At 38.4% G+C, this 23,873-nt stretch overlaps 2 protein-coding genes across 3 annotated transcripts; both read right to left on the bottom strand.

Annotated features, from left to right (window-relative positions):
* Positions 1-1,594: 1,594 nt before the first annotated feature.
* cmtm7 (CKLF-like MARVEL transmembrane domain containing 7) lies at positions 1,595-12,891 on the bottom strand. Its single transcript, XM_084027920.1, has 5 exons — positions 12,664-12,891; positions 10,186-10,362; positions 9,031-9,129; positions 8,323-8,404; positions 1,595-7,719 (listed from the first exon to the last, which is right to left on the bottom strand). The coding sequence occupies exons 1-5, from the start codon at positions 12,775-12,777 to the stop codon at positions 7,706-7,708; spliced, it is 486 nt and encodes a 161-aa protein (XP_083884046.1). The 5' UTR covers positions 12,778-12,891; the 3' UTR covers positions 1,595-7,705.
* Positions 12,892-14,150: 1,259 nt separating this feature from the next.
* Positions 14,151-20,331, bottom strand: LOC311024359 (sialic acid-binding Ig-like lectin 15). 2 transcript variants are annotated; one of them, XM_084026729.1, is made up of 8 exons: positions 20,232-20,331; positions 19,319-19,693; positions 18,547-18,903; positions 17,541-17,582; positions 17,262-17,375; positions 16,541-16,588; positions 16,395-16,433; positions 14,151-14,526 (listed from the first exon to the last, which is right to left on the bottom strand). In XM_084026729.1, exons 1-7 carry the CDS (start codon positions 20,281-20,283, stop codon positions 16,396-16,398), a joined length of 1,026 nt encoding a protein of 341 aa, XP_083882855.1. In that variant the 5' UTR covers positions 20,284-20,331; the 3' UTR covers positions 14,151-14,526; position 16,395. The 2 variants fall into 2 exon arrangements, with proteins under 2 accessions (XP_083882855.1, XP_083882856.1); XM_084026730.1 differs by having other exon boundaries at positions 17,262-17,369.
* Between the last annotated feature and the right edge of the window lie 3,542 nt (positions 20,332-23,873).

The raw sequence follows: 23,873 nt of genomic DNA, 5'->3' as shown, positions 1-23,873 counted from the left end.
GAAAGCTTTTCAGTATTTGCTGTGCTGCCATGCTGTGTCCCATGTCACCTGGTGTGTTGAATATTTGCAATAAAACTTCTTTAAAAAAATGAAACTTTTCAGAGTCAATTAAATCTCTTTTTTGGCCCATTTGGAGAAAAAGACGCTGCCTAATAATTAGGCAGACCTTATATAGGGTGTTGATCTCCTTAGGCAACACCCTCTCTCATTACACAAATACACATCACCTGATAAGTTTAAGTTCAATAAGCATTCAAGTTTATACAGCTTGGAATTGGAAAATATGCATAAGAAAGATGATGATATATTACCCTTTCTCAACTGCAAATTATGTCAACATGTGTTTTATCTAACAACATAAAGTTTTCACTCAACTCAACTCAACTTAAATCATTTTCATTGCAGCTAAATGGGTTTGTCATCATCCATCTTAGTTTTGACAAACTTCATGTCTATCCCGATGACTTTACCCGTGACTACACCAGACAACATTCAGCACCAAATGGTTTATTTACGATATTAATAGTTTATATGATAAAAAAACATGTTTATTGTCTTCCCCCCCAACCTCCAATTATCAACCAAAGAGCAAAGCTGCTAACATGGCTGACAAACATATGATCAGGCTTTAAAAAAAATACTATTTTGAAGCCCCGTCCCTGTTAATATTTTAATAAAACATACCGTTAATGTAAGTGAATGTGGGAGAAGCAGACCAGCTGCTGAGTTCAGGAAATGAAGAGGCCTCAAGGGGGACGGGAGGCAGCCATGACTCATACTTCCCATCATGCCCTCCCCTCCTTCAGCCAAAGTTACACACTTTCTCTCTGCAGCATTTGTCCTCACACTGAAGGGGTGTGTCACAGAAATATATTTATAACAAAGTCTACTCATGTTTATTTAAAGCATCCAATTACATCACATCTTCAGTAGAGTCAAAAGAGATTCTTCAAACTGTTTATTTGTCCAGAAACAGAGATTTTGAACATGAGCTTCATTAATAACTCAATACCAACAATCTACTTCCTGCTGATGTAGTGGCCATTTAATAATTTAAAGAGAAAACATTTTCCTGAACAGAAATCTTCTAGTAGAGGTAACTCTTGGTCGAGGGTAGCACCACCACCAAGATGAAAATGACTCTCTTGGCTCTGTACGTCAACACTATGTAAACACAAGAAGAGTTGAGGTGTTTGTTTCCAGCAACTGTTGAGTGTCTGTACATGCCGTAACATATTTTCTCATTAGACTGAGAATAACAGTACTTCTGTACGAGGTCACAAACTGGAACTCAAAGAAATACGAGATATTCAAACCTGTTTTCAGCAAAACTGCCCTCTAGTCTCGAACAGTAGCTGGAAAGAGTTTGAATTTTGCATTGTTGATCAGTTGAACAACTGTATGTAGACTTTAAACAACATTTTAAACGTAGATATAGGGTATAAATTAATTCAATCTTCCTTTCCCATTTTTTTTAAAGTCATAGCAAGTTTTCGAAAAAACAAGTGTTATGTGCATGTTGTTTAATGACAGAATCAAATAAATTAAAGGAATCGGTTGCATTTAGTAACAACCTGAAATTAGCATGAGACAAAATGGTGCAATGAGTCTTTAATTTACAACATGCAACAAATCACAACTTGTAGTTTAAACACACTTTTAAAAAAATGTAGAAAAACAACACAAGTCATGTGAGCTCTTTGTGATGTGACTTATAATAATAATAATAATAATAATGTGGACATCTTTTTTTTTCGAACATAATAAAATCACTTCAGTCCTCCACCACACCAGCAAAAACCTTAAGACACACCTCGCCATTTTAAATGTGGTTCCATTGTCTTCAGTTCATTTCCTCATAGAAACCGAGTCGACACATTAGCTTGCAAACAGCAGGTTAATGGCTCGATCTAGTCATCAACAGAACATTAAGGCACTTTGGAGAAAACAAACTAAATAATCTGAACTATGAGGGCATCTGAGTCCACTGGGCTCTGCCTGTTTTAAGGGTCATACTAGTGTTGTTTTAGCTAGTAGTGTTATTATGAATGGACATCTCACAGAATCCGGACTTTTCAGTCATAGTTTGTTGCCGTTTTACACCCACTTAACCTAATTGAGCTTCGAAGTTAATTCTTGACCTTGGAAAACACATCTGATCAAACAATCTCACCTCAGGGTCAATTTAGTAGCGGTTCTAAATTTTACTCATATCACATGATCTCTCACAGATGGATTTTTATGAAGCAAGACATTTGCAACTTAATGATCAAGCAATGGATGAGAAGTTCCTTACAAACCTAAGAAAAATAAGGACAGTGATACAATCAAAAGGTCCAGAAAAGCAACTAAATGGACCTCAAGGATAAATGTTGTGGTCAATCTCGGTTACCAAGGTAAAAAATGACCTGTGAAGCTCAACTTTGAGAGATTAAATTGACGTAAAGCCAAGCCTGAAACCAAGCAAGGACTCTTCAAATGAAGTCAATACAAAGCACATTGAATCAAGAAAGAAATACAATACCATCTTTGGATTTACATGGTTTGTATTGACTTTGATGGAGGAAACTGATGTCTGTCAAGGTAAATTACCCTTTTGTTTTTTATAGATCTCCAAAATGTCGCTAAGCAAATTGCCGTGAAATGTCCATCCAAGACCACAACGCCTCTCATGACAGTCCTGGATCGGTACTCACAGACCATTTACCAGCCTACTGTATCTCCCAGTGGACAAACAGCCTTACGTCAGGTCACTTTGCATTTGTGAGAATAGATACCATCAACAAGCATCAGAAAATACATGCATGCCAAAATAAATAATGTAAACAGTCTGTTCTTTTAGTCTGAAACCAAAATTAATTTTTGATCAAAGTCAGAAACCTTTCTAAAAGGAGAAAAGTGGATGATGGGAGTAATGTTTACAATTATAGCTCATGATCATCAGCAGAGTTGAAATATTTGTCTGAAAACCTAAAGGGGCAAAACTGATGGAAAGATTCACTCTGGTTCCACACAAAAGGCAGCAATATAAAACCCAGCTTTAGGCTCAAACAATCAATGATGCACCATCAAAAATATCCAAATTTGATACCAAAACTGGATGCTGGGCAGCTACTGATGGCAAAACACGGTATATAAAAAGTTTAACAATAAAAATACAAAAGAATCAAAGCACACTGAATAAATCTGAAATACCTCAATTCTTTGTGTCCACTGATACTAAAAAAAAAGCTTCAGATCTTGATAGTTGTTTACATCTGATTTGATCATTTAATTATTATCAGCTAAAATGGTATGGGCGTTCAAGAAGTTTTATCAGTGCATAAGGAAATAAAGCTTTCATATGTCAAACCACACCAAAAAAATAAATACAGTACAGTGAAGCAGCAAGCACACAGCAAATGTGAACACATTGGACCATTAAAGAAAGATGAAAAACAATATCTGAAAAGTAAAAAGCAGCAATATTTTACTTTGTAGAAAACAGCTTTTGAATAGTTGTGACTATAACTAGGGGTTTGAGACTCCTATACACTGTGTGATTCTGGGCTGTCTCAGGTAAAAGCTGACAATCATGAGACAAGAGCCCGCTGTCATCACACAGTGTTTAGGAGCTTTAAGGGGTGCACCAGAAGTAAGACAATAATCTGTATTTGAATCCATTGTAATATAACCAGTGAGCCTAAACTTTCACGCGGTCAAAATGAAACATTCGATTATAATCAGATTAGACATAAATCCTTCATTCTTTACTCGGAGCTGCTTCAGAAATGCAACACATTCAGTGCAAAATCTAAAGCATTGCACTAAGATTTTTGGCATCTGATAAGGCAGTAATCTAAGGATGAACATCCCTGACTGAAAGCAGAGTTTAGTTTTAACATCATTAAGAGCTTTGTTACAAGAAATGGCAGTAACGTTTCCCACTCAATCACAGACCACGCTCTCTATTTTTTAGTGCCCAGATCCAATTTCAAGGATTTTTAATTCTATAAACATTACTCAGAGGCAGACGTGCTCCAGCTGCAGAAATAACGTGCTTAGTTGAGTTAAAACACAACTTTACATGGATTAATTTACTGGTAAACATCAATGGCATAACAAACTCTGGTAAACATTTAAATATAATGACACTGACTTGTTTGTCCACAGCTGATGTGCTGACCTGGATACATGGTAAACTGAGTAGCTGGGAACATTAATTCCATTCAAAGAAAATTAAGTGAAAAAGTTATTATGGCTAGTAAGACCACATTATCAGCGATGTTACGCAATAACTAGCTTGTTAGCTAATGCTAGCAAATAATTCAAATTTGCAAAACATTTTTTGAGCACATATTTCAGTGTTTCAAAGTGTTTTACATTTACAGTAACGTATAATTAGATCAACTAGTTACAAAAAAAACAGAATGTTAATATAGTTCAGAGAAAAGGAATAAAAAAAGTTTGCAAACAATATACTAAACGATGGGGGCCAAATTATGCTAGCATTAGCTTTGTTGCCTAAAGCGACAACAGAAATTGAATTGGCAGAAGTGGTTGATCTCTGTTGCTAATGAGCTAACCTCTGTATTCAAACTAACTGTTGGGAGCTCAAAAGCTAACATTAGTTGACTAGCTACTTTTTTGGATTCAAGAACGTTTCATTTAATTTCAGACAAAGTTCTTGCGCAGCAGCTAATATCTAGAAAACACTTTTTTTTTTGGTCAAGTGAGAAATGTGATTTCTTGATACGTTTGGTACATATGCATATACAAAATGGTGTTGTTTTGGTATCACTGTCATATCTGCACTTGTCTCTAAACACTTCAAATGACAACCAGTCCTAGTGATGGAGGAATGATTGTGTATTAGCACGGCCATTTTCTCAAGATAAAGTAGCTTGCTTGCTAGCTATAGCTAATGTTACATGGTTTAAGTCTGCAGCGGTGGGCTTTGCTACTTAGCTTACTATAAAATGTTCAGTCCACCGATGTTTGTAGAACTAAAAGACAAACTGCATTTAAATCCACTACTTTTGATCATTTGTGTACGATTCAGAAGACTTTGTTTTAATGCCACAAATATTCTGGTTGGTCGTAGATCTACGGAGCTGGGGGATGTGGAAATCTGTGCCCACAGATTAATTAATTATTTAATAAACGCCCACACATTGATAGTTCAGGCAAATGGTGAGAATAGTACTACATGAGAGAATAAAGCACAGACCAGGAGAGGCATCTTGGGATATTTTGTGCTTAAATTGTGACTTCTTATCGTTGTGCAGCACACTGGAGATTTATAGTTTTTCTGATGCAAGCTAATAATTATTGTGCTTTCATTCAGCTGAATTAAATGCTGCATTACTTTAAAGCTTTGTCCAAATAATTATATTTATTCCCTTTAAGATGAATGCCAGATCCATGTTCCAGTATTCCATTTTATCTGTGCATTATATTAATCTATGTTTTGTTTTTTTATCCGTATTCCTACATACAATTTGAATTGATTGATCCACAAATACGTTTTAATTCATCCATGACTGCTTTTTTGGAATCCATATGCACAAGTATGTTTAAAATGTTTAAGGTTAAGGTTTATTATTCCATTTGTTATCTGTAGGCATATTTAGTAAATCTACACATTGTTTTATTAATCTGTTTGACTTTTATTAATCTGTCTGTGCATTAATTTGTCTGTGTATGTTACATTAATCAAAACATACATTTCATTAATAATGTATCGTGTGTATGTTTGATTCATCTGTGTACATTTTATTAATCTGCATGTTTTATAATCCATGCATAAATGGCTCTAATATAACATTTCATAATCCATATGTACAAACTGATCTATTCAAAATCCACGTGTATGTTTTCTTTATTGATATTTTATTCTAAACTTTATTCATCTGCTCATCATATTTTTCATTAATATGTGTGTTTAATTTATTAATCCGTGCAAACAGATTTCCAGTAATTTTCTCCACCATATGACCCTAACATGCTCCGTAAAAATCACAACTAATGTGGACACTTCTCTCTTTTTTGGCATCATTTAAAACTGTTACTGATGTGCTTTCTGAAAATTCAGATTTAATTTAAATTCAACATTGAAAGGTTTGTATTTTTAAGAGCACCAAGGATAGTGAATATCCATCTGGGAGGAAAACTGGACAGCATGTTGTTGTGAAACTGTAATACACTTTGCCCTTTGATGCTGAACTGAAAACAGCAAACTGATTTCCACAGCAGACAGTGTGTCTGACTGTGGCCAGTCAATGTGATGCATCATGTGCGTTACTGCCACACCCAGCTAGAGGAAGATTCAGGTCACTTGATGGTAATATTACCATTAATATTTCAAATGATTGGTACACTTTCCTTTTTGTTACACAGCAGTGAGATTACTGTTTGAAAGATATTGTTGACATTATTCCATAATTTTCTTATCGTCAACGTGCAAATCCGAAACTTCAATAATCCGACTTCCTGTCTCACCTCCTAGCCCATTGGTTCCTACTGAAGACGTAAATCTTCAAAAATATAGCAGCTGTTCACTCAGCGGCGGATGAATCCACATTTGGTGCTCTAGTGAGCATTTTGGGATACAACTGTTCGTAGATCAATTCATTATTGGTTTGGTTTTGCATGTGGGATTTGTTGACGATAACAAAAATACAGATTATCACCAGCTGTATCTTTTCATTACAGAGAGATGCAGCACTTTTCCTTGGTTTTTGTGTTTCTTTGCATTGTTAGCATGCTAATGTTTACTTTTGTTTCAATTCACAGAATCGTTTAGCATGCTATTGTTTTGTAAGCACACATTAGCCCCTGAGTTGTGTTTTAGCATGCTAACAAAGTCATTAGCATGCATGTTATTTTCTGTAAAATATTTTTGTTAGCACACCAGAATAATTATACAATCTTTTAGTGTGCTAACAAAAAATAACATAGTAGGCTCCCAGGGCTATACTGTGCATTATTGTTTTTTTGCTGGGCATTTAAGAAAAGTCAGTTTTATGCATCTGTGGTCCAGACTTCTTTTACTGAGATTTTTAAAAGTAGAATAAAAAAAGTTGGAATGGATGAGATATTTGATCGTGAATCAAGCAAATCAAGCTAGGTACCGTAAACCACTGTGGAGGTGCAACAAACAGGCGACTCGTGGCTACACGCTGACTTGTGAGATTTTGGCGAGAAATCGTCTGAATTGTTTTATGGCACACAACAGGAAGAGGGCGCTGTTCTTTTACATCTAACGCAGCTTCAGCTTTTCTAAAAAGCTTCTCTAAACATTTGATGCAGATTGCGGAAGGAGGGAAAATTAAAAAACAACATGTGTACATTTTCGGGGAGGGGAAGTCAGGGCGGGAAGCAGCAGGGATGATGGGAAATTAAGTTGTGACAATAATGACAGGTGAGGATTGTTGTCACTGCGTGTCATTTGTTGATACTGATTCGACTGAGACATTGATGGTTAAAATGAGACTGAGCACCTTTAAAATGTGACTTCAGAAGTCTGAGGGAAAATAAATGTGTTCTGAGTATCTGAGTAAAACTAACTACTGATCAGGGATTTTCCATACTCATTTATACTCCATTACCTCTGGAATATGAATTATAATCCAATCAGGTTAATCATCCAGGTAGTTGCTAGGCAAAAAATTGACCAGGACAAACTGCCATCACAGCAATCTGGCTCCTTCATGACGAATGTTTCTTACACTGCTGCACCTGCAGGGAGGCAGGGAGGGAGGGAAAGAAGAATACAGCAAAGGATGCAAGGAAGGGAGTAAGGATGGATCGATGAAAGAAAGGGAGGAGGGAAGGATGGAAGAAAGGAAGGAAGGAAGGAAGAGTGAAATGAGGAAAGAAAGGGAGGAGGGAATGATAGGAAGGAAGGAAGAGAGGAAGGAAGAAAGGATAAAGGGTAGTATGGCAGATAGATAGGAAGGAAGGAAGGAAGGAAGGAAGGGTACAGGAGATGAGGAGGAATGGAGGAAGGAAAAACATCACAGAGAAAAGTAATGAAGGGAAGATTCAAAAGAGAAGGAGACAGAAATGTTTCCTTTGATTCACTGCAGTAAAAATAATCTCCATCATGTGAATCTGGCCCACATATCTGATTATCAAGTCCTTTCACGAGGCACACAGTAAGTTCAGTGTTGAGAGAAATCTCCCTTTCACTGTTCCACGGATTGTTAGAGCTGTTGACGGCATTCCTAACGGAAACCAACAGTCTCCTGTTTACCAACGCTGGACATGACGTGATTGCGGTTTAACTCAACAGAGAAGACAACACACCTAAAATCTATGGAGTGATACAAATAGACGTACCAGTCTGATGAGAGCCACAGGTCACACTGTAAGACGTCCACAAACTAACGGCCATCAAGAACGTCGCTATAAACCCAAACACCTGCAGAAAAACACATAATTGTGTTAATTTACTTCAAAAAGACATTTTCTGTGACTGTTTTATTTTTAACTAACTACACGTAAATGCTGCATTTCTGTCTGCACAAGTCTTGTTTCAGTTTAATAAAACAAAAAAACTATTTTCACATCTGTGAGCTGGAAACTGATTAATCACACAAACAATGTTTTCAGCGACAAAGTCAATGTGACTTCCTGCGTAATCAGAGGGAGTATAGACGGACACAAGCAGGAAGGATGGAGCAACTCCCAGTGGGATTTTAATGGTTGTTGCTGTGTGGAGGGCGTTCAGACAGAGGTCTCAGGTTTCAGCAATCGCAAACATCAAACCAAAATGTTATCAGAGAATTGGGATGATTGATGGGTGCTAGGCTATGCTAACATTGTAGCTGCTCCATCTATACTTCAAATAAGGTAATCTGGACATAAATACTGAATATCTACCTGTGTTTTATAGGCAATTAAACAGGAAAGGCAGCATCGGTGAGTCATTTCATATTTTTATAGATGTTCTAAAAATGTTTTGTCATTGTCAGTAAGAAAAGTAAGAACGAGATGTTGTTGTAATGGTGTTTACCCAGGTATCCCAGGGTCTATGTGGTTACGTACCGATCCGGCCACCAGGGCTGAAACTCCACTGCTCTTCACAGCAGCAACGATGGAGGCAATGAAGATGAGGACGGTCCCGAGGGAGTAATGAAAGAACTCCTGAAACAGCAGAGTGACGGATGAGGGATTAATTCAAGAAGAAAAAATAAAAGAAAAAGACATCGCCACATGTTAAAGTCTACTTTATATGAGGGATGACAACATGTCAGTCCGACCCTCCAACAACAAACACAAAGCATCTGGTTTCACATTTCCCTGGAGCCTGAAATACAAACGGTAGCTGTGAGAGAGATAATTATCCCTGTTGGATAATTAGCCCCAGGAAATAAATATCCAAAATGAAAAAGAGTGTGACATCTCAGAGAGGAGCTTCAGTCAACCTGCAGAGCAATAAGCCACATTCATCCTGTCATTTTATTTGGTGATACGGAAACTTGCTACAGCAGAACACACACTAACTGTCAAGTTCTCCACAGGCTCCAACGTGGATCCATGTGCAAGCGGACCCGGATGTAGATCCCCTGAGCTTGAAAGGACTTATCATGTTTAGGGACCATAGACTGTGTAGAAGAAGTTGACATAGTCATCGGAATGTCACCCGTTGTTTTGTGGACTATAGTTTCGAAGCCTGCACTTCGGCATTTCGTGACCATATTTGGTCTGTGGAGGAGCGACGGGTGGATCTGATGAACACAAGCAGCAGAGCAGCACCCTTACTGGATCCTTCTGGATCCTGATGTGAAGCTGTTAACAAAGTTAGCTTCATAATTCAAAGTCAACTTTACAGCCAAGTGTTAAAATTCATCTTAGTAGCTAACTGCATTGGTAGCGTGGTAGCGACCTGTCAATCACAAGGTAGCCCCGCCCTAAAGCCTACCCTACTTTAGGGTCTATTTAACTCTAACTGGACGAAAAAGACTTGAAACTACAGATTTAGACCATAAACTCATGTTTACTTTCTATTCACTATAGGAGCTTCCTTCTTTTTATTAACCGCAAAGAGATGTGTTGGGTAAAGCATCCTGTTATGTAACACTGAGGATCAAACAGGCAGTCATGTTATATGTTGAGGGAGACCAAAATGCAGATAAGCCAGTTTCATCTCTGCTGCCTTAATATTTTACACACAGCTGGTGTAGTGTTGTTCCTGCTTACCGTCAGCGGCCAGTTGATGCAGGGCATCTTTGCCTGCAGCCTGAACAGGTGCATGAGGAAGAAGATGAGTAAGGCGACGAGGAACCACAGCACCACCACCTGAAAGTACTGGAACGCAGCCCAGCTGGGCCAACCATGGGAACAGTGGACGCACAGGAAGGCGACGAGCAGGGCCAGCTGGGAGGACACAAATCAATCACACAAACCATTATTATAAGAAAGTAAAGCTCCGGTTTAAAGGAGCAGTCAGCTGATTCTACATCGTCATAATACTAGAGAGCTTCTACTCTCAGCTGACTGGTCAGGAGGGCCGTGTCTGAAATCATTTACTCACTCACTTCCTGTCGAGTGGCTGAATGAAATTCAGGATTTCCAACACAGGCGCCTCGCCTCACCTGAAATCAAACACTGCAGAAAATCTTGGTGTAATGGCTATGGTCATTAACTGGCTACCATCATGCATTGCGCTTCAGGGGGGATCGATTCACCACTTCAAAAAATTAATTCTTAAAATATCGCCACTGATACTAGATATAAGAAAATAAAAATTAGTATTTGATTGTAAAGGTACGTTCTTACCAAACGTGATGCACATTTTTCACGCAACACTATTGCACACAAAGTCAGTGCATCCATGAATACACACGTCATGAGTGAGGAAGGGGGCAATCATGGAGGTAAGCCCCGCCTCCTCTCCAATATGTCAATGCGAGAGAAGCAAATACACACAAATGATCTGTGAATAAACTTGTGCGAATAACGCAATCTGGAAAATTAAAATAATGATCATGATTTGATGAAAAAAAAATCACAAAAAATATTTATATATATATTTATTCATACAAAAAACGTACTTACTTTGTTGTTTAGTGTACAACAACAACTGCAACTGGCAGCATTTTTCATTCATCACTGAGATTTGCGAAATTAGAAATAGAAATAGAAACTTCATTAATATATTTCATAATTATATATATTTTATTCCTCTGTTTTAACTGCCAATTTGGATTTGGTTGTGACCGATAGCTGCTGCACATTAACCAACAGTTAACTGACTGGATTAGCATCTTCATGCAGGATGCTGTGGTTGAAGTGTGAACAAGCTGTAACAACAGGTTCATTTATCACCAGCTTACTTCACCGGTACAGGAGCGCTAGCAGCCACCGTGTTGCTGTTTAATGTCATGACTCATGGACACATTCAGCTTCTTTTCCTATAAGTCTGCACCACAATCAATGAGTTCAGCTGTTTTATTTGCAGCAGAGAGCCTGAGAACTACGGCGACTACTTCACTGTATCTGTTGCGCATACGACATAGACTTGAATATGCATTAGGAGCTCAGCAGATGATTCATCAGCACAGTCTCATGGCACCTTTGAAATAGTCAAACTATGCTAGTGATGCAGTATTACATATTGAGAGGGACTCCTTAAAAGGACCATCAGTGTTACTACATGTCATTGTCCATAGACATCATGGGCCACCTAGCTTACATAAACCTCTACCATGTTTACCAAAGATGCCGGATTTTTGAGTTTGAGTTTTTTTGTTTACGTTTTGTCCATATTCAATAAACGTTACAGAATGTACCTGAAAATGTTTGTCAAGATGTGTTCAAATGCATGGTATGGTCCTTTAAGGCCTTTGGACACGAGTCGTGTTTTTTTTTTTTTTGGTGGTCTTCTTTCTGATGTACCAATCGGACACTGTCCTTGTTCTTGACACCAACTCCAAGGATTGGATGGACCCAATATTTCCTTTTTCTTATTTCAAAAAGTGAGAGGTCCAAGAAATCTTCCTTCTACTGCTGGATGACTCTGTATTTTTCCATATTGTGCATTTTCGCAACAAATATATATATATCTGAAAAACACATCGGACTCAGTGTGCAAGGTTTCCATGGGTCACGGATTTAAACTTGGACGGTGTGGATGGGTATAACAACATAGGACTTTCAACCAAACCAGCCAAAGTGTTGTTGTGAAGTGGCGCTTGTGACTGTACATTATTTTAAGTAATCATTTCCAGAGTATCTTATCTTCCGTATGGTGATTACGATTATCAGTCATGCGTTTATTTGCCAGGAAGAAGAAAATATAGGATTTTGATATAAAAATACGATATTGTAATTTTTTTCAGTAAATTGTTAAATAGGTGAACATACGTATATATAAATATTATAATATATACATATATATTATATAATATATAGATAATATAATATATAATATAAATAATACATATATAGAGAGATAATATATATAATATAAATAATACATATTATATACATACATACATACATACATACATACATACATACATACATACATACACACACACACACACACACACATACACACACACACTCACATCATACATACATTCAATGTTAGCTAACACGCCCCGCTGTGAACAAACTCCGTGTTCCACTCCGGCATTCCGGCTAAACTCCGTGTTCACCTCTAACGTTTCTCACCATTTGTCCTATCTTCATCAGTCCCGGGATGGTCCGCGTGTAGCCCATGTTCAGGACACCGTCACCGGACGTCCTGGTCGTTGTCGTCGTTGTTGTGATGACGGTGTGCGACATGTTGACGGTAAACAGCGCCGGTAAACAACACGGGAGAATAGGGATCTTTACAGGAGTTAAACTGCAGCAGAGAGTCGCCGTCGACTGGTAACGACCGTGATCAGTTACGTTACACCCGTGTCAAGGCAAACCGGATAAACATGGCGACTTCCGGGGAAGGATTTCAGAATAAAAGACATTGGTGGGCTGGAGTGTGACATTTTCAGTTTATCTGATTTTTAGCGATTTAGCGACATGTACAATAACTAAATTACCACTTAGTTACAATAGCGTTCCCTCAAAAATGTAAATATTTTCATTTCCAAACTATAACCGTTAATATATAAGTGTATACATAAATAAATGCAAAAAGTGAAACCCCCACAAACAAGTTTATTTTCACTTCACTTGTAGGCTACTAATGTAGCAGAATGTAAAAATCTTTAAGGTCACACAGAAATGATCTGCATGGTTGAAAAGCATCAGGTTTAACTGAGGAAACTATGTTTTTATTCAATCAGCTGCAAGATTATTGTTGCATTTTTAAAATACTGCAACTGTTTGGTTGTTTTTTTCCCCAATAGGCAGGACAATGCTGCATTCATGTCACTGAATTTATTGTAACTATCATTTTCAGGTGACTACATTTTTTTCAATAATGCAGAATTATTTGAAAGTGAATTTGTTGCCTCGTGTCAGCTAAAGATGCTTTGACAGTTAGACAAAATGGAAGTCTTTGAGCACTACATGTGCTTACTTACATTTGAAAAGCCCCTTCAGCCTTTCATGATTTGATACACTGATGTTTAGTTTTCAGATTAATTTAGCACTTTCAAGTCATGAACATCAAACTTTTCATTAATCAGCTTCAGATTCACTCCTTCAAAATAACACCTATATTGACCGATAACTTTACTGATCTCAGCCGGTGAACTGTCATCAGGAATAAATTGATTGAGAGAAAGAGAAAGAAAACCTATTGAAGAAAATAAGCTTGTTGGAATGCTTCTGAAAATATACTGTATACTGTTTGTAGTCATGGAGACCTTTGGGCCTCTTTAAATGCCCAAAATATCATGGATATGTTTTATCGATTTTATAAAAAAAATATTCAATATTTTGTTTTAAATATGTAGATATGTGTATAATAAAAATATATTGAAAGTGAAAGTAGTTGGTTGTACAAATATTATAATTTAAAATAATAGTAAAAAAGAAGAAAAACTATTATTATTATTATTATTATTATTATTATTATTATTATTATTATTATTATTATTAATAATACCAGTATTATTGCTAGTATAATATAAGAAACAAATAAAATAAAATAATATGCATGAATGTTTTTATAATATATGTAAAAGCATATTTAAAGAGAAAAGTATTATAATTATTAATGGTCTGCAGGACCATAAACTATGAGGTGGTGAAGCCAATGTCGTGAAAACTAAACGTGTATCCAAAAAAAAGTACATAAATATGCTGAATAATCTGTGAGCAATTGGAGGTTAATAAACTTTAACATTAATCTGTCATTTCACACGATGGATTCAGACATGAATCTTATCTTTGATGTGCTGTTGCCTGGGGAACAGAGTGTTTGTGCCTTTATTTTGAAGCGAACATCCTGGTTTCGTCATGGTGGAGTGTGTGAGCGTTGACATGTCTGTGGAGGTGTGGTCTCTGTCACAAACACTGCAGCAGCAACAGCAGCAGCAGTGCTGAGTCGGAAAGCTTCCAGAGCTTCAGTCCAAACATACGATTGTTCTGAAACAGAGAGCTGCTGTCAGGACGTTTCTCTCTACACACACTGAACAGACACCGAACGCACACACCGAACACACACACACCGAACACAGATGAGATTGTTCCAGCACAGAGCTTGACAAACAAATTCTGGGTGTGTTTCATCCACCATTATCTTATGGGCTCCACCAGAGGATGGAGATGTTCAGTTGTCATGGAGATCATCACATTTAAAGGAGGTTAAGAGGATAAAACTTTTTAATTATGAAGAGGGTCCAGTTAGTAGTAGGCATTTACGTCTATGTTTCCCTCAAACTTAAATCCAACCATAATAAATAAACAATATACAATGAGTCACAGTGCTGAGCAGCTGGATGAGCCTCCTGAATGTTTGAATATTTTGCTCTCAGAGCTCTCATCAATAATTTAGATTGCAGCTCAAAGAGGCAAAGTGGGAAACTGCAGCATAACCAACCGTTGGACCTCAGAAGTTCCATTTGAAGGCAGTAAGGCCTCCTGGGAGATGTAGTCACTAATCACTAACCAAGTCAAGTTTGAAGCCCAAGACATGTTTTTATTTTGTCCATCACCATCCAGAATGGACAGCGCTGTGGTGTCGACCTGTCAATCACATGGTAGCCCCGCCCTAAAGCATATGAGTTATGGTGTATTTGACTCTTAATGGACCATAATTGGCTAAATGAACATCATGCTGAATTGAAGAAATGGGAAGAGAGCTTTCGGGCTGAGTCATTTAAAAGCTGAAGCAAAGTCGTAAATAGCCAAAGCAAGTATTTGTTTTAGCAACTTTAATTTGTCACCATGGAGACGTACAAACGGGTGCTTTTAGCAACATCCTGTGTCCACAGGTGGTTACACACACACACACACACACACACACACACACACACACACACACACACACACACACACACACACACACACACACACACACACACACACACACACACACACACACACTCTTCACACATTCAGCAGCAGGAAGTGAAGCTGAAACCTGCAGCAGTTTCTGAACTAAACTCTGAAGAGGAGCTATCAGGTTAAACTGAGCAGGGTTGTTCAAAATCAACCATGTTTTACTTGAAGGTACATTTAGTCAAAAACACACAAATCCAAAGTACTTTTGGATTTGCGGATTAATGGATAAGTTTGAGTGCTTTTCCCCAAGACAGTTTTTAACCCCTTCCTGTCCAGTGAAAATCATTAAATCATTAATAAACTGAAGTATGATGTGTTCCTATGTTGAAAGGATTCTCCTACTTCTTCAGCTAAATAAACTCATTGCCTCTTGGATCAGCTGGGAAATACATCGTCAGCTGAACACAGTTCATTTTCTTTTTAAAGATGCATGGTTCTCACTGGACATAAAATTATCTTATAGAATATGATGCACTGCCTGTAGATTCAACTAGTTAAAAACATGCAACATACACATTAATGCAGAAGAACTATTAATCCAGAAACATCACATATAATAGTGGAACCTTTTACTGCACCAGCAAAACTACTTTAACTACATTTACATACTTTATCTTTAGAAAGAAACTTGCATGCTAGATTTTTACTTGGAGTATTTTTGAATACTTCCTCTCCACCAGAGTTTCAGAGCATGTGTAGGTGAGCGAGCCGCAGTGAAAGCCTCAGCTGCACCACATGGTGGCCGCTCTCACCAAACCACAGAGGCTTTTGGGGTTTTCTGAAGCGCTGTGCTTGAAGCAGGTTGTATAAGTTCACCTGAGAAACACAAACTTCAGATTGAAATGCTGACTAGTTTTTTAAGCCTCGAGTGAATCAGGTGACTGTCATCTTTGAACTTTATATACATTTTTATAAATGTGTGCAATATTAAAAAAAGATGTTGTTCTTACCTCACTGACTGCTGAGATGCAAGGCAGAGTAGAGGACGCCTGAAATAACGAAGTTGGTTGATATGAAAAGTTTTATCTGTCAAAACCAAATTGTGAACGTTATGACATTATGACCTGTTCTGCTGTGTGTGCCGCTTGAAACTGACCTGCCTCCTCCTGTTGTTGATGAGAGCTTTCCAAAGCAGCACGTTGAGCTGGAAAGAGAAACACAATCTCTTATTAGAACAGACGCTTTGCACAAGACAAGGCAGTTTCTGTGCATGACACACAAACACTGACTAAAATGTATTTAGGTCACCAAAAATGTTACATTTAACACTGTTGTAGCGAACTGTCATTCCTATGGTAGCCCTGCCCTAAATAATACAGTAAAATGGACCATACATTACTCAATGAACATCATGCTGGATTGACCTGACCTGAAGACCCGAAACTAGAAACTTCCATGCAATCTGAGAGTAGTCGCCCCCTGATGGCCATTCAAAATAATGCAAGTTTGAGGCACTTCAGCTTTGGTCTCACTTTTCAGACCCTGAGGTTTCTGCCGTTTCTGACCCTATGTAGCCAATCACTGTTGGCCCTGAACTGAAATAAGACATTGTGAAATATCAATGTGACCTCATCTCAACACCTAAATGGAGCCCAGTTCTTTACGTGGTTGTCTTTCTGCGCCTTTTAATGGATAAATTAAATGAATTTCCAGCTGCAAAGTTTTTTTTTTTTTGTTAAAATAGCTTTAAATACAGGCCCAACCAGAAGTTCATAAAGGAGAAAGGAAATAATTAATGGACACAATGAAAAAAGTTTTTGTGCACTGATTTTCATGCTCCACTGGTTCAGGAGTCGTTATAATAAATGTGGACTCACAGGAAGTGGAGCGGGTCAGACTGGCGGTGCTGATGACAGAGTAAACCTGTTGAGGCTCAACGTCGCCCTCAGCAGGACAGTCAAAACTTTGCAGTTGATGATTCTCCACTTGAGCTACAAACAACATGACATAAGAGCAAATGTTTACTGTTGGGTTGTCGGCTGTTTGGTTGTTGATTTATTGGTTACTATGCCCACAGTGACAGGAGCGAGTCCCATTGTAAAAGCTCTTCTACTAAATGTCTGAAAAATGTAAAAGCAGCAGGTAATATCACGTACCGACATCAGCGGTTCTATGAACAGGAGAGACGTCGGCTCGAGCTGGGGAGGATGAAAAGAATACATGACATCTAGTCATTTCAGAACTAACTCCAAGTTACAGTTTGTATAAGGTTGGAGAGGAAAGTACAGTTTCATATGCAGTCTTTGTTTTTCATTCATAACGGGACTTTTATAATGGTACATTTTACTCACCAGAAAGGGAGAAAAAGAGGAAACACAAGACCCCCCCATTCCTCTTTTTTAAAGTATTTAGGTTGTAAAAGAGGAACAAGCTGAGATACAACAGGGGTGTATTCCAGAAAGCAGGTTTTCCTAAAACTCTGATTTGTTAACCCTGGGTTTTCCATTGCAGAAAGAGAGTTAAATGAAACTTTAGGTCAGTTACCATGGTAACTGGTGGTCCTCCCGCAGAAAATCAAACAAAGTAGATGCAATTTCCTGTATTCTGATTTTAATACTTTTATTTGGCTATAGCATGAGAAAGAAATGTGGGTACATTTTGTAAAGTAGTTGTACAGAAATTGATCCAATGAATAATTCAGAGAATCTATTTATGCTTGCATGCAATTGTTATTTCTGTTAAATGAATTTCCGTTAATGTTATCAAATGAATGAGTTAAGTGGAGAGCACAACTGTAGTCAAAGTACCTTCTCCAATAAACTCCATTCCCATTATTCCTTATGTATTATATTATTTCCCTTTGATAATAACACGTCCAAACAATGTGAGCTGAGCTAATTTTCTCAAAATTGATTCAGGCAGCAGTTGCCTCCCAGTCTCTCTGTTTTTTGTGATCAAACATAAACATCATGAAACAACAACATGATACAGGCAAGAAAACATAAACAAGAACATACATACCCCCCACCACCCATAAAAAGGCGGCATGAAGGAACGCAGAAAGAGAAAAATAAGTGAATAAATACTACTTATAAAGAGGCAGTTATGCAAACAGGGTTATTGTTGAGACAATGCTGGTTTTAAAGCGGGTTAGTTACTCACCTCTGTTTCTCATGTAGAAGATGAATCCTGTGACGAGCAGCAGCAGCACGACGAGGCCACACACAGTCAGAGTTATCATCAGAGTATTACTGGCTGGATACCGGCGCTCTGCTCCACCCAGCCTGCTCTCCGCCCTGCAGGTGAACACCTCAACCTCCAGGTACGGCACCGAGCTGACCAGCCGGTCCGGCGTGGCCAAGGTAGTCTGGGCCTGGTCTCCTGACAGGCTCCTGGAGGCTGACAGCCAGGTGACGGTGGGCAGCGGGTGGCCCTCCACCTCGCACTGCAGCCTCCGGGGGGCGCCATCTGAGCTGGAGCTCGCCTCAACCACGGAAAGGCTCACGATCTGGGGTTTAACTGTGAAATGAGGATATTGGGATGTGAACCAGCCGAGTAAATCTGGTTCATGTCTTGTTTCATGTCTCACTAAAAAGGAAAAGAATGCGTTTCCATCGCAGACTCTATATAAGTGGACAGTCATCATAACGTCACCCATTGGTTTGTGGACAACACGTTTGAAGTCTCAAGATCGGTATTTTGGATCTGGATTTGACTCCATCTGGCTTCTGGTGTGAGGCTGTTAAAGCTAGATTCCATAATTCCATAAACTTTACAGCTAAGTGTTAAGGTCATCTTAGCAGCTAACTGCATTGGTAGCGTTGTAGCGACATAGCGAGGGTGTGATAGTGACTTTTTATCTAAACCCTAATAGTTCAGCATTTTAAATGATGCTATCAGAGGAAAAAACTGAATCTCCTCAACTCTTCCTCACCTGTTACATAAAGCTGCGTCTCTTTTTGGACATCATTCCAAATACCGTCCAGCTCCACCCTGCAGAAGTACGTCCCATTGTCACCCAGGTGGACCCTCCTGATGAGGAGTGACAGCTCCCCCCGTCGAGGATCTCCCTGCAGAGAATGTTTCATTCCAGGTGCCGAGCAGTCGCTGAGTCTTTCCACGGAGTCATTTCTTACTGAACACTTGAAGAATGGAAGAGCATTTGATTCTCTGGCGAGCCATTTAACAGTGATCAACCCTGAGTAGCGCTCTCTGGGATGAGTGAAGGAGCAGCCGAGGAGGGTGTCTTCTCCCCTGGGGACAAAGACCACCGGTGACACCGTCATGTTCCAGGGGACTGAAAGAGACCCTGTAGAGGAGGATCACATCAGGATCAGTTGGTTCCAATTATTTTCTCCGGCCCAACTTTTTTGATTGGACGGGGTTTTTACATTCCTGCCACGGCCACAGATTTTTTTTATTTTGTTTTATGTCAGAGCGTTTAATGTATTGATGGCTATCGGTACATTACGAGGATTTCGAGTAATACAACAGAAAGTGTTTCTGAATAGAATCACCTACTCTGCCTTTAAAGCTTGTTATTTGCATAGTGTCTTTTCAACTTCAGTGTTAAGGTATAGTGTTAAGGAAACATACAATTTCTATTTGTTTCATGCATACAGTGTTCTGTGAAAATGAACTCACAACATAGGATTTCTTAGATGTTATGTCTACCTGGTTAGGTTAAGGTCACAGTCGTAGTTTGGGTTAAAATAAGAGTGTTTGTTACATAAACTAGGTAGTTAAGTACATAAGTTACTGTTTAGCTTTTGGTCTGTTAACCATCGCAGCAGACATTACAGCTTCAAATGGACGATCCCACTTGAAGAGAAAAGAAAGCATCTTACCAGTGATTATCACCGACAGGACAAGACAGAAACACAGAGTCCGCTGCCACATCCTCACGCTGGCCTGACCACCAACTTCAAATAATAAGAGAAACCAAACTGTAACCCGAAAATAGAACAATAAGGAAGTCAAGGGCAATGTGACCAAACACTGCCTGTCAGTGTTGAAGAAGTGAGCACGCGTCCACACAGAGAATGTTATCGTTCTTAGTGTTGGTTTTCAAACTCAATGTGATAAATTAAACAACTCAAGCAAGTTGATTTAAAAAATAAATAAAAAAACATTGTTTAATACACCTGGATGTGTATTACACTAGCAAAATGATTGATTATGATAAGAAGCAAAAGTGATTTTTCTATTAAATTATCTCAATATAAAACCACATTTACAACCTTTACAGTTGCTGGATTGGTGTCTGGATATCTGATCACTGATAGGCTATAAATTCCATTATTAATTCATAACTGAATAATTTTGTCTGCTGCTGTCTGACCATGAAGGTGATAAAGACACCTAATGACTCTCATCTTAATATTAAGACTCCTCCGTTTCTCACAGTGAATGTTATCATTATTGTTATTATTGGAAAGACGTTGAAGCACCACGCCGACATCCATTTACAGGACTAAAATCTCATTCACCTCCCAGATGTTTTCACACAGAAAAATTGAAAGCCCTGCTGAGCCTCTGTTAGTCAGAGCGACAGGCGTATTCCTCTGCACATGGTGAGCATTTTGAATATTTACACCCTTTCTTTTGAATAATTGACTGGAAGAACCTGAAGGGGGCCACATCCACTTCCTGTTGAAATGGCAACGATGCACCGAGGAGACACAGGGATAAAGAAGGGGGTATGATATATTGATAATTGATGCCCACATACGCATTAATGATTTATTAATCTCCTTTAATAACATGCAATTAAAAAAAGCAGCAGTGATAAAAAAAAAAAAACCTGCTAACACAACACATTGGGACTTTTTTCCCTGCAAAACTAAATGTCTGTTTGATCAGATATTAAAAGGAAGAGCAAAACCTTGAGGGAATAATTCTTATCTGACTTTCAGCAAGAAGTGTCTTTCCCAAAATGTATAACTATCACTTCACTCGATCGACCCACATCAAAATCATTTAAACTTTGAACCTGAAAACTGAGCTGAAAATAAACTTTCCTGTGAACAGATGGAGACACTTTAACATCCTAAACATATTCAGTGATTTATTCTATCTTGTTCTCAGAGATCAACTGTGTGGAGGTAATCAGGAAGAAATCGACTGTTATGATTACTGCCATCAAGAACATTTCAGCAACATGCATTGGCTGGTTGATAGGGAAGGGTTACAGTCCTGTTGCCATGGCAGCTGTTCACAGATTACCTGCAGACATCCAGTTCCATTAAGAAAACATTTTATTGCTATAATTGATCAATGAATAGAATCTGAAGGGAAAATTCATCAGTTACTTTGAGAGAAATTGATCTGTAGTGTTACTTTAGGAAGTAAGTAAGTTACCATCATGATTAATAATATAAAGTTAACATGTAGTGGGTTCCAGTTAAAAGAAAGAAACCAGTTTTAAAGAAACCGATATGGACTTTGAAACTACATGCAGCTGTCCATGTTTCAATCATGTTTCATCATGTTTCATCATGTTTCCATCATGTTGTAGGTTAAAGGAAATCCATTATTGATGTTTTGCTTCCACTCGGTTCTTCCAACAGGCTCCCGTATCGCTTTACTAGCGTTGACTTTCCCCCCCGAGTGACACATTGTGTCCTAACAACAGAAAGTCATCCCAGCAAGTTATACTCTTTATATATTCATGTTTCCCTTTGATGTGTTTTCATGATGCTACATTTCATTAAAGACGGGCAGGAAACATCTATAAAAGGTACATGTGCATTTCATGTTTCACCATCTGTTTGTAACTTCATACATGCGGAAGGTTGTTTTCTCTCTGTGTCCTTTGATGCACTGATGCACATGTGTTTATGCAAAATGTTTCTATACGTGGGATTGAATTTCCTTATCATTTGATTTTATTATAGTATTTGTTTGTGTTAACATCTGCCTTTATACATTTATCGTTACCATAACTGCAACTCTGTCCTTCAAGGTTCAAGTTCAAAATGACTAAAAGTGACATGTGCAACAAATGCTGGAAAAAGACAATTTTATCTGATAAAATCTACGTGAAAATTGAACCTGCGGAGTAACGAGTAACAGCATCTGTGAGGTAAAAGCAGTGCAGCTCACTCTGAAATGGAGGACAAATGGAAATATTCAACTTAATGAATCATCTGTGTCTTCTGTCCATCTTCAGTAAAACGTACTATTTGAAACACTTCAAAGATACACTCTGGTGCTTCTGCAGGCGCTCTTCTCCACCAGTGTTTTAAATACTGAATAAATTATTCCATTTTTGAATTCTCTGTTCATCGTGGAGGGATGAGAGAAAAACCTTTTCTTCAAGAATTCTTCAAGAATTCAAAGTAAGATGAGGTGAGTATATAAAAATATATATTTTTTGGGTGAAGTATATTCTATAGACCATCCACTTAAATGATAAATTAATCTATTACATGTCCTTACTTGGTTCTGTTACTTTTATTGGTGCAGCCAAATATTTATAGCACACCAGATAAAGTAATCGAAACATCATAAAAGTGTGCTGTGATCTGCTCAGAGCAGGATTTGACCCTGACCCTTCATGTTACATCACAGTCTTTAACTTCATCAGGACTCACTGTTCTCTCTCCGGAGGCAACCTCCGGTTCTGAAAAGAGAAGCCAATGCTTAAGTGCCTTGAACTTGCATTCTCTCTGCTGGCCATTAGGGGGCGACTCCTCTGGTTGTAAAAAGAGGCCTAAATGCATGGAAATCTATAAGAGAATGACCCTACTTCTCACTTGATTTATTATCAAAGTAAACACTTCCTTCACTGGTTGCAAAATTTCCAAGATGGTGACGGCCAAAATGCCAAACTTGATGTCAGTATGTTTTCAACATGTAAAACGTTGTGAGGTCCCACCTTTCTGTCGACACCGTCAGGCTTCAACCTGCAGTGGATGTTTCTAATAACAAGTATTGTGTGTCATCAATTGGCCTCACTGTTGCTCCCCATGATACAGCACAATTTTACAATCGATAGCAATCTATTTTGCGGACCACTGACAGGGTGCCAGGGACCCCTGGGACCCCACTTTGAGAATGACCGAACGCTCCAGGTTGTGGTTCCCCTCTTGTCCACCAGATGTCCTCAGTGTCCTCTGCTCTTCGCCCTCATTACACTGCTCGCTGACAGCGCCGCATATTTACAATATTTACAAATGCAGTTTGCGTTGAGGACTGGCCTCCAGTGTCTCTCCTTTTTAATCAGCATTTGTTTTATTGTTCTGAAGAATGCTTGTAAAGGGAACAGCCATGATCTGAACAAGATAATCCTCAACCTGCACTGATGGAAGATAACGCAGCTGTAAACTGGCAGGAAAACAGAATGGGGTCAAAGGGACCGAGCAGGACAGAACACACACTGCTAGAGGCAGAGAGAGGAACATCCATGTTGATATGGAGACTAATCATTTCATATAATAATAAGTATGATAACAACAACAACAACAACAACAACAACAACAACAACA

The sequence above is a fragment of the Eutrigla gurnardus genome (genome assembly GCF_963514095.1).
Source record: "Eutrigla gurnardus genome assembly, chromosome: 14".
NCBI lineage: Eukaryota > Metazoa > Chordata > Actinopteri > Perciformes > Triglidae > Eutrigla > Eutrigla gurnardus.
The sequence above is the reverse complement of the archived record's forward strand: the minus strand, read 5'-3'. Positions and strand labels throughout refer to the sequence as shown.